Raw genomic sequence first — 11,890 nt, forward strand, 5'->3', positions numbered from 1 at the left:
AATAATTTCAATAAGAGCTGGATTAATTCCAATTAATTGTTAGATTAATAATATTATAAAACACTAATGCAGCAATAAATATAAAAAAAAAGTCAGCAAATTGTATTCTTGATCTTGTTAAAGACATCAACAACTTAAATAATTAATATTTTGATATAAAACATTAAATACAACACATAATATTATATAAAGGATCCTTAATAACATTAAAATAGAATAATATTTGATTATATATTGAAACTGAATATAAAACTATTGTAATTAAATTTTTTTTTATTTTTATTTTTTAAGTTTTAATATTTTAGCATATTGTTATTACAAGTGAAAAGACAAATAATTATTTTCATATTTAAAGATATACAAGAGAATGATCAATTTTTTCTTCTAATGTAACTAGTATAATCAATTTTTCTATAAATTTTTAAACATCCAAAAAATGCAGAAATTGTAACTTTTTTTTATATTTATATAAAATATTATTAAATTAAATTAATGTCATTTAAATTTATAGTTCAGCATAAGTAAAATCAAATTTTTAATTAACATTTTATTTCTACACTAAAATTAATTTATAATTTAGTAAATAAGTATCTACAATGTGTTAAAATAATTTCAACTTTTCCAAAAAGAAAACCTAAATTCTTTAGGCTTTTTCATTTTCTTTATGGGCTGATTCGTCAACTAAATTGTGAGTTGATACAATATTAGTTTCTAAATTATCTAATATTGTGGATTCACAAACAACATTAGTAATTTCATTTTTTTTTGTTTCCATAGCATCCACAGCTTTTTCAACACCCGATTCCACTAAATTATCAATTAATGATTGTTTTCGGTTGTTTCGATCAATGATTTTTTCTACATTACTATTATTTACTGAATACTCATCAACCATAGTCTTAATTTTAGCATTTATATGCGAATATTCATCAATTATTGTTTCTAACTTGAGGTTTCCTTTAGAATATTCACCAATAACTGATTGAATATCAATATTATTTTGAGAATATTCACCAATCAATGTCATTATATCAGAATTCCTTTTTGCATATTCATTAACTACTGCTTTAAGATCTACATTACTTTTTGGACATTGGTTAATCATTGAATCAAAGTTAGTACTTTTTTGGGTATATTTTCCAGTAGCAGTTTTCACTTCACTATTTGTTTCATTCTGCTTAACAATACTATCATCAACGCCATTATAATCCACTGAGTAACTATTAATAGTCAATTCAATATCAGAATTTTTCTGTGCACATTTATTCATTGTGTTTTCCATGTCATCATTTCGTTTAGAACATTTATTTATCTCATCTTCCAAATCAGAGTTTTTTTTAGAATATTCATTAATAGTTACCTCTAAATCAGTATTTTTCTGTGTGTACTCACTTAACACTTTTTCAAAATCTGTACTTTTTTGTGAGTCATCATCAGTCGATTCTTGGGTATTATTTTTGTTTGTAGGTTCATTTGAATCATCAAAATTATCTCTGTTTATTTTGATTACATTATCCTTCTGTAAATTATTTGTCTCTTGAAGTTTAACATCAGTGTTCTGAATAGTTTGACAATCTCTTAATGATGCTTTAACAGTTTCATTAGAGTTTTTCTCTAGTGTATTAACATTTGATTGCTCTCCATCATTTTTGAAATAAACATTTTGTAATTTTTCTTCCAATTTTGATTTTATTGTTTCTTCAGGTTTATTCTTTTCAGTTTCTGCAGCTTTCAATTTTGCTCTATCTGCCAACATCTATAAAAAAAAAAAGTAATTTATCTAATTAAAACTACATACAATCAATTTTTTATTATTGTTAATTAGTTAAGATTTATTTTACTTTCTGTTGATGTAAAAGCATACGACGTCTCATATTAGTACACAACTTGCTAGTTTTAACTACATCTTTAACATCTTCTCTTTCTTCATAACGTTCATTCCAATTCTTGTTTTCATTGTTTTTTTCTTCGATTAATTCGCTTTTAATAGCTTCTTCAATTTGTGTATTGTTATCTTTTTTACTAGGACCAAGTAGAGCACGTATAGCCTTTGCTTTCATTTCTAATTCTAAAATCTCCAACAATGTTTTTCCTTCTTTTTCCTTTGATTTCTCTTGTTCAGTCTTACTATCTGTTTCAATTTTTTTCTTTTTTGAAGATTTCGTCCGTTTTTCTTTGTGATATCTCTTTTGGCCAATTGCATCTTTTTTTTCTGCTTCTAATTTATTTTGCTTCTTATCACCATCAAAAGAATCATCAGAGTCTGATGAAGAATTCATTTCTTTCCCTAAAAGAAACATTAAATTATAAAATAAATATCATACACAATGAATTTTTTATTAGTTGTTATCTTTTAATAAGATTTAAATTTGGGAAAAAATCCAACTTGTAAAATAAATATTTACTGACAAGTTTAAAAGTCCTAGTTGGCAGTTTACGAGAAATAGCAAAAATCCAATTCAAAATCTTTTTATGCAAGACTCAAAATATTTTAAAGTTAAGTATTCAGATCTCAGAGACCAAAACAAAGAATAGACACTTATGACATTGGCTGCCACAAGATATATTCCAATCAGATAACAACTGTTATTAGCATAATAATTTTACTTTATATATTATTTAATCTTATATTTTTTGACACTTTATTCTCACCTTAAATTATTAATATTATATATTATTAAGCAAATATTGTTTTACTCTAAGAATTTTTATATTTTATACCTGACTCAGTAAATATTATGCAGACATTATAACAAGTTATACAAAAAACCCATAAAAAATAGCAACATTTTTAATTTCTTTTTCTGTAAAAACATTATTTGGACATTTAAAAAAAAAAATCAGTTCAATCAATTCATTTTTATTTACATAAATCAATATTCATTAAAATTATTAAACTTACAATAAAATACTAAATGTGTATAAAAGTTAAATGTATATTGAATATAATTTACCTTCCAATGTAGCCAACACTCGCTTGTTTGACATGCTCAATAACTGAATTAAACAATCAGCTTTCAACTCTTCAAATGTCATATCCTAAGAAGAATTAAGTTATGTTAAAACTTATAATGTTATAAATGTTAATTAAGTAATACCGTACCTTAAGTTCTGGTGGTATAAGTCGAGCAAGTCTTTTACCACGTACAATAGAAAACAATTGATGAATTAACTGTTCAGGGTCATTGACATAATGACTGAGAGGAAATAAGTTAGCAGGCGATGAGCACATTGACTCCTCATCGGTACTAGAGTCATTACCCAACTAAACATAGTGCAATAAAAGTATGTAGGTACAATTCAAAAGATAATTTATATTTTAATTTTAGTTAGAAATCTTTTTATTTAATATGAGTATTATAAAATATAAAGCTTAAAAAAGCAAAATATGAATAATATGTAACTAGAATATTTTTAACTAAATAAAATTATCTGTAAAAAATATTATTGCTTTGATAAAACAAATTATGTTTTATTACAAATATTTTACAACAAATATATTTTAACAGTAAAATTACATGTTAAATAGATGAGGATAATTGTTAACATATTGTTAACCTTATGCGAATATGAATAAGGTAAAACATATACATAAACGCTAATATTATACCTAATACACACAAAAGGCAAATTAAAAATATTATAATATTCTAATTTATTATAATAACAAATAGGTTGTTTACATCGTTTTTGATCGCTCTATATAGATTGGCTTTTTTTCGTTGATCGTTCAGATGAAAGTCAATAGTCCTCTTCATGGCCATGTCTGAGAAATGGTGTTCATAAGTAATAATAATAATAATAATTACTCGTTACCACAGTACGACGTCGAAACAACTTCGGGGTGATATCACTGATACCGTCAAACACGGGAAACAACTAATAAGAAAGAGGAAATGCTAAGGAAGTTTGTAAGTAGACGAGTACTTACACTAATACGTGGTTACTCTTACGGTGTAATCTTTGGTTTTTGTAATTTTGAATTGAAACGAACACGACGACCAATAGTTGTGATAAACAATGAACTTTAACAAAATGTCAATAATTACGAATCCGCGAAAACTAGACTAAAGAAAGTAGGAACACAAACCCATTCCTGCTGTTAAACTTAATAGAAAAAGTGAAAACTCAAAACACTTTATTAGGCCTCCATAGGCCAAATGCCCAAATAATAATGAAAACATTGAAAATTGAAAAGTCCGGATCGTAAAAAGTCGTGTACAGATTGCGCTACGGTCGCATCAGTTACTCGTGAAGTATTGGAATTCTAATTTCTAATATTATTTATGTTTTTTACCAATTTTTTTGATTATAAATATTATAATAAACTCAATAGACAATTCTTTGTTAAATTAAAGTTCAATCATTTAAAATTTTGTAACTTGTAAAATTACGCATTGATGTGCATGATGACAACAAACTTCATCCATGCAATAAATTGTATTAAGATTTAAGAGAATCCACATCGACCCATCAGCATGTGTTATCTACACAATCAACTTTATACATTCATAATAATCTATTTTACTCTGATATTTTTAAAATTCAAGTTAATTGAACTATTGTGAAATTAAAAAATAAGAGTATTATCTAGGGCATTTTAAAAACTTTTATTTTAAAATGTACAAAATATTTTAAATAATAATCTTACTTTAATTCACTATAATATCATTAATTAGATATTGTGAATGTAAAATTTGTTGTTGTACATTTTTTAGATCGAGACGACACATGCGGGTGTGGTAACCTCTTAATAATAACGATTAACTTATAAATTATAAACATTTAAATTTAATACTTTATTTGCTATAACTTGACACTAATGATACTTATCACCATTTATAATTTATCGGTATTAACATTGTGCAAGGTATATATGTAAAGATGATTGGAGGATTTATCCAACATCCAGTCGTGAATCATGGTAAATTGAATCTATTTCGTCTACCATTAGTTGCTTCCTATACTAAAGCTCGAAATTAGAATTAGAAAAATGAGAGAACAATAAAAGGCTGTCCAAGCTAAAAAAAATAATTGTGTCCTTTACATTGATTGAAGTCAACCTAACTCGTAAAGACTGAAGACCACTCAATCATTTTATTTTTATTGATCTTAAATAGGTACATCGATCACTTGGTCATTGCTCATTATAATATAATACATTTAAATTTGTACCAAGGGAATCATTTAAAAAAAACATTTTGTATCCTTTGGCGATTGAATATTTATATATTTAATGAGAACATGATATGAATAAATCATTAACAAAACACTAAAAAGTTTTTTGATATTTTTATTTATAAGTTATACAACTAGGCGGACATGGGTACATAATATGAATATTATTACTATAGTAATATAATATAATCAGTAATATGCAATCATGTAGATGAAATATAATATCAAAGATTTTGTTTAGACAATTTAGTGGCCCATGTGAATACTCTGCAGAACAATATACTGCCCTCTATTCTGCATTGCTATTAGAATAGATGATAAATAATATGCATTAAATAAAACTATGACTATAAATATAGGTAAAAATGGTATATTTTGTATAAAATAAATTTAAACTTCTGTGTTAAAAAAAAATAGTCACTCTCATCATGAAATTGAATTGGAGTTTCATCTACTTGATTTAATTTTCAGTACTGCACAGTTGAAATTTTGGAGTATTACTATTAACCTTAATTCTTCTGTGAGTTTGAATGCAGTAAGATCAGTAATATTATTAAATAAATATTAGATATATGTCATATTATAAGTACTAATAATAGTAATGATAATCACCAAAATTTGGTAGGAAGAATAAATGTTACTTATGTGTACGAGGAGCACCTTATGAGTAAGTAATAAAAAATAATGCTAATTCTAATTCAGAATATTTGCACACAATATGATTACGGTAAAATGCAGCCAGACACAATTCATTGTCACCGTGCAGCAGTTTTACTTTGACCTTATAACCTTATAATTTAATAGTTCAGAAAGAAGTTTTTAGCTGGGTGTCCAGCTGGTGGGTAAACTACAGCCGTTGGGAAACAATGGAACACTGCTGCTATCATTGGCTCTAATGGTAGATTGATAAGATGGATCCAACGATTCGTTGTCTTCAGTGGGAATTTGCAGTGAAGTGGATGATGTTGATGGATTTATCGTAGTCTCTATTTCATTACAACAAATGTTATTTGCATCACTGTTGTCGTTGACATCAACATCACCACCATCGCCAATAGTTGCCGAGCACTTGTGATTCTTCATGCTCTTGTAAAATGAAAACGTCCTGAAGCACTCAGTGCACGTGTACCGTTTCTCACCTGTGTGTGTCCTGATGTGTTCAGACAGCCCATCTCGCCGGGCAAACGCCTTGACACACAAATGGCACTGAAATGGTTTTTCGCCTGAATGAGTGCGCGAGTGCTGGACCAGCTGGTACCGAGCCAGGAAAGCCTTGTTACATACCTCGCACACATAATCCTTGGACGCGAAGTGTATTTTCTGGTGATCAACCAACCGTACCTTGATCTTGAATGTTTTGCCGCACACATCGCATACAAACGGCTTGTCTGAGTTGTGCGTCTGCCTGTGTATGTATATGGAACTGTGGCTGGATCCGGTATAACCGCATACGTTACACTTGAATAACGCCTCTTGCTGGTGGGTGCGCTTGTGTGATGTGAGTCCCAGCTTGGACGCGTACGAGTTGCCACACAGGTCGCACACGAACGGCTTTTCACCGGTGTGTATACGCATGTGTGACACAAGTGCCGCATTGCTGGCAGTCGTCAGACCGCAGTGCGAGCAAGCAAACACGCCACTGTGCTTGCGCATGTGCGTGCGCAACGTATGCTTGGACTTGCACCGTACATTGCACACATCGCAACTGAACGCCTTTTCGGCGTGGAATGCGTTTTGGTGGATCTGCAGCCGGCTGTCTGTCAGGAACAGTTTGCCACATGTAGGGCAGCTAAACTCTTTGGGCATGTCGTCGTGGGTGGTACGGTCGTGATTGAACAGGTCACAGAATCGGGAATAGGTGACATTGCAGAATTCGCACGTGTATGTCTTTGACTGAAACCGCCTGTAGTGCTCTCGATACTTTGCTCGCTTGTCTTCAAGTGTCTTGAGCTTTTTGATTTTACGTTTGGTAGTGATTGCGTACTTGTTATCCTTGTATTCGCCACTAACAGTATCATTGTCCATAGTTTTGCCACATAATTCCTCCCCTTGGTTTAGGATGGTTGACTCATCAGAACATTCCTAAACAAAATACATTGGTTAAATATTTTAATTGGATGCTTAAAATAGCATAGTTTCTAAAATTTAAAAATATTTACTTTTTTTGATTCATTAACTATGACAGATGCAGCATGATGTTCAGTTGATGCATGCAAGTAAAGACTGTATGTGTCAAGGAATCCCACTTGACAAAATGAACACAAATGAGGCATAAGGTCTTTCTTCAATGCATGGTTTCTGAGATGACGATAAAGACTGGTCGACCGGCTAAATTTACAAGTACAAAGTCCACAACCAATTGTAAAGTCTTTGAGTTTATTCTGAAAACATACAATTTCATTTTTAAGTAAAAGCTATATTTTGTACATTTTGAATTTATGGATAAAATCTAAAAATAAGATTATATATTGTTTATCAAATAAAACTTCAAAAAGTTTACTGAACAATCAAATAAACATATTTTTCAAGTCATATGTACCTGAATTTGAATGGATCCATGAATATCTTGTTCAGTAGTCAAATGATTTTGATAAATTGTGTAATTACAATATCCTTTATTGCAAATCATACAATAATGTGGAGTATTATTTTCTTCTAGTTTATGAAAATCTTTTAAGTGGTTGTATAATGTTTCTTTTTCAGTGAAATCTATAGAACACATTCCACACTCGTAACTTTTTTTCTTATTAGATGTTTTAGTATTTGCCATTTCAAAAGTCTTTACTTCTTTTTTACCAGCTCTCAAGTAAACTTCCCGTGTCTGAAAAAATAAATCATTATTAAAAACCATGAAATAATAACTAGCAACAACTGCATTACTATTGGTGAAATGGGTGACTTAGATTTTAATGAATCATTATCAGAGTCTTGATTGTTAAATTCGTTGTTTAAGGTACTATCATGAATATTTTCTAGTTCATCTATTTTTAATTGATCTTTAAGTTTAATAGAATTGTCTACAGTCAAATTTAGTTTCTCTTCTTCCAACTGCTTGATGTAGTTTTGAATGCATTCATTTGAAGAGATACATTTCTGTTTGAATTCTTCCCAATTCTCTAAATTAGTCAGACAATTAACGCACATATTGGCTGGCCCCAGATCACACTGTTGTATCTAAGATTGAGAATATTTAATTCATTTAATTTACTTTATTGCAAATGGTTTATAGTTCTATATTATATTTACTTACTAATATTCCTACACACGACTTGATACGGTAAGAAAAATCACAATCTAAAATTGGACGTAGTTCAGGACCTTTGTGCAGGCAAAGTCTACAGAGTACATTTAAGTCTAAGTCAAATTTGTTCTTCATTTTGAAAAAAAAAAAGATCAAAAATACGGATCACGACTTTTCAGGATATAAATATTATTTTTTTTCTTTTGTTGATTAGTATAACATTTTAAAGTTTAGAGGAAAAATATTGTGTGAAATGTGAATTAATAATAATTATGAAAAATATTAAGATACTTCGTTGTGTTATCATTTACAGTAGTTGTTTATTTAATCAAATAGTGATAATATTTTCTCTTATTAATTTCTTTTCGAAGACAACGACAATCATAGACCTTATACCAGTAATATGGTTAGAAAAAAATCGTATATAGTAGATAGTTCAACCATAGATTGTGTTGTGGTTACAGTATTATCTATTCAGCGATTGTGATAATTCAAGTTAACAAAACGGTTTAAGATGATATAGTGATAGTGATATACTGAAAGCTGTATGCCTGACGCCGCCTGTATCTTAGATCTTAGAATTGATTATAAATAGTATTTATAATCAATGATATTAGCTAACACTGTTAACAGAATAACGACAGTTTTAATTAAAATTTAAAATATTTGTACATTTGTATAGATATTTTATGTAACTAAATAATGAATATTCTGTAATAATAATTGTATTGAGTGGATCACCCTAGTTTAATTCAAGAAAAGTACACGTGTAATATTATAATTATCAAAATAGTAGTAATTTTCATTTAATAATTTTATCAGGTACCTATGTGCTATATATTAAAATTAAAATATTTTAAAATATTTTCCAGGTAAATGCTGCCAAGAAAATAAGTAACTTTTCTATAGTTATTTTTCTTATCAAAGGAAAATATTATTTTTGGACGTCTTTTTTGTTACCATCAAATATGATTAGATTTCAATTAGTCAGCATTTTATTGATAAATGTATAATTTTAGTGAAACGTTGTTTAAAACAATTATTATTTATCTTTGTTGATTGTGATTAGGATTTGAAGTTTATAAAAATAATAAAAAACATTGGTGAGGTTCTTTATAGAGATTTTAAAACATTTAGATTAGTTTAAGAATTCATTAACAAGAAATTTTAACAATATGTTTGTCACTTAGGTATTTATCTGATAATTCTTAAAATAAATTTCCGAAAAATTCTTTAAATGCGATTTGATTAAAACTTGAAATTTATTGAAATTTAGAATTTACATACTGATATTGACTTAATACTCACAGTGTATTTAATTTATCTGACTTAATATTCAAATGCAATTTGAATGTAAAATAGTCATAAATTCATGATACATTGTGTATAATATATTATTTTCATGTTTATTTTTTTTGTTTTACATCGAAATTAATTGGTGCCTAAATGGGCTAAATGAAGTAACGTCAAGATTGCATAAGTCATAATATCACATGCGCCTAATAATTTGTTATATACCCGAATATTCAAGTTCATTCGACGCGCATCAAATTGATATATAACCGTACTTTTAAATAAAAAAATTCTAAACATTAAAATTTTAACAAATTAATTTTGAAATGAAGAAATTGGATGACCATTAATAGTGATTCACTCTGTATACAATTATTACTGATATATTTTATTATTAAACCGCGAGAGAAATTTTTTCATAAAATTCGATTTAATTTACTATGAATTTGTGTTTGTACATAATTCTGAAAGAGAATTTTATTATAGGTACCCTATATTTTTGATTTTAACTAATATTTTATAGCCAATATAAAAGTACATATGATATATTATTTATAATATACATATATTTAATATATATACACAATGTAACTAGGTTACTAGGTACCCAACTATTTAAAACTGAACTTTTTTTGTACGTTATTTGAATATTGCTAGTTAAGAGGACGTTGTATCCATATGTGGTTGTCTCTATCTTACTAATGTATAATATACCAAAATGTTCATTCAACAATAACTACCAATTTTTTGAGGTTATTGATTAGCTTATTATCAAATCTAAAGGTAAGAGCATGATCTGTATTCCTTCTTTGGTTTTTATAATATTTTTACTTTAAAGTCTATCAAGAGTATAAATTTAAAAATGTTTATAACTCATTTCAAAATTAAAATATTGTAAAAATTCGACGAGAGAATATAGTTAATGTTCTTATTAAGTTTGGTAATAGATCAATTCACAATTATATTAAAGGTAACCAAACAGAAATGGAACTGTTAAACGTAAATTTTGGTGTGTTTTATGTTAGTTAATCACTAAAATGAAGATAACACTTGCGTATATGATGTCCTTTTTCAAGTTATTACGTAATATTGTATAAATTGTGTTAAACAAGTGCATAAATTATTATTGAATGTTTGACCCGAAACCCGATTGACCAGCGAGACAAAACTGCTGATAACTGATAACAACACAATTTATTATTTATTATAAGTTATAACACATAACTATTATAATATTTATAATATTATGTTTATTATAATGATTACCTAATGAATATCTATATCCGCCGGAATTATGTGTTATATTACATCAATTTCTATTGAATTTTCAGATAAAAATAGATTATGCAATAGTTAATATATTCTATAATGTACTTAATTTGTATAATTTATCAAGAAATTTACCATGTAGGTATAAATCATATAGCAGTATATGATTATCATATACTATTATAGTATTATATACCTATACTGGATGATACTTTTACAGAAAATAATTATTATCAATATTATCTCTAAAACTATTAACGTCATTAAAAATATTTCTTTTTACATTATTTAAAGTCATTATGAAACATATTTTTTGTATAAAAATAATACTTTTTATTATTTTTTCGGTTATTTTTTTTTTTTAATTTTATTTTTTTGACTGAAACATACATTTTTGATTTCATATTTCTAAATACAAAATGTTTCTGACATACATAAAATCGAATTTTGAATAAACAATTTATTAGTTGAAAGTATTTAAAGTGTATAAGTAACAAGTACCTGTATAAAAGTGGAATAATAGGTATATACATTTTTGAATACATTTGGTTTCTGTAGGAACAAATTTCGAGGAATATTGTATTAAATCTTTAAAACTCAACTATAAAATAAATTTCATATTTCATGATTTTTTTAAAATTTTTAACTAAACATGCAATATAAGTTTTATTCTTTTTAATTTTTTTAAAAAAAACCATGAGGAACTTTGTGTTAAATTTAAAGTTTTTATTCATAAAAAAAAACCTTTAAAATATATAAATAAATAAAAAAGTGGACATGAGGGTATTGTTTTGTTATACGGTAGGTGTTATTATGTTGAGTAATTGTGATGGATTTGGTTAAAATTTTTAATTAAATTAGAATTCAATGATATATCATTGTACACAAAAAAACGATTCTAAGCGGAGG

The 11,890-nt window shown here is 27.3% G+C and overlaps 2 protein-coding genes across 5 annotated transcripts; both read right to left on the reverse strand.

The window, feature by feature from the left end:
- Nucleotides 1-570: 570 nt before the first annotated feature.
- LOC112601586 (histone-binding protein N1/N2) lies at nucleotides 571-4,221 on the reverse strand. 4 transcript variants are annotated; one of them, XM_025349288.1, is made up of 6 exons: nucleotides 3,954-4,221; nucleotides 3,684-3,879; nucleotides 3,104-3,265; nucleotides 2,955-3,039; nucleotides 1,842-2,287; nucleotides 571-1,756 (listed from the first exon to the last, which is right to left on the reverse strand). In XM_025349288.1, the coding sequence occupies exons 2-6, from the start codon at nucleotides 3,762-3,764 to the stop codon at nucleotides 644-646; spliced, it is 1,887 nt and encodes a 628-aa protein (XP_025205073.1). In that variant the 5' UTR covers nucleotides 3,765-3,879; nucleotides 3,954-4,221; the 3' UTR covers nucleotides 571-643. The 4 variants fall into 4 exon arrangements, with proteins under 4 accessions (XP_025205073.1, XP_025205070.1, XP_025205071.1 ...); XM_025349285.1 differs by having other exon boundaries at nucleotides 3,684-3,853; nucleotides 3,932-4,221; XM_025349286.1 differs by having other exon boundaries at nucleotides 3,932-4,221.
- A 1,111-nt stretch (nucleotides 4,222-5,332) lies between these two features.
- LOC112601844 (zinc finger protein 2-like) lies at nucleotides 5,333-8,671 on the reverse strand. The gene is made up of 5 exons (XM_025349661.1): nucleotides 8,429-8,671; nucleotides 8,059-8,352; nucleotides 7,718-7,999; nucleotides 7,338-7,559; nucleotides 5,333-7,260 (listed from the first exon to the last, which is right to left on the reverse strand). Exons 1-5 carry the CDS (start codon nucleotides 8,552-8,554, stop codon nucleotides 5,998-6,000), a joined length of 2,187 nt encoding a protein of 728 aa, XP_025205446.1. The 5' UTR covers nucleotides 8,555-8,671; the 3' UTR covers nucleotides 5,333-5,997.
- Between the last annotated feature and the right edge of the window lie 3,219 nt (nucleotides 8,672-11,890).

This window comes from Melanaphis sacchari, unplaced genomic scaffold (genome assembly GCF_002803265.2).
Source record: "Melanaphis sacchari strain LSU unplaced genomic scaffold, SCAv2.0 Contig7_pilon_pilon, whole genome shotgun sequence".
Lineage (NCBI taxonomy): Eukaryota > Metazoa > Arthropoda > Insecta > Hemiptera > Aphididae > Melanaphis > Melanaphis sacchari.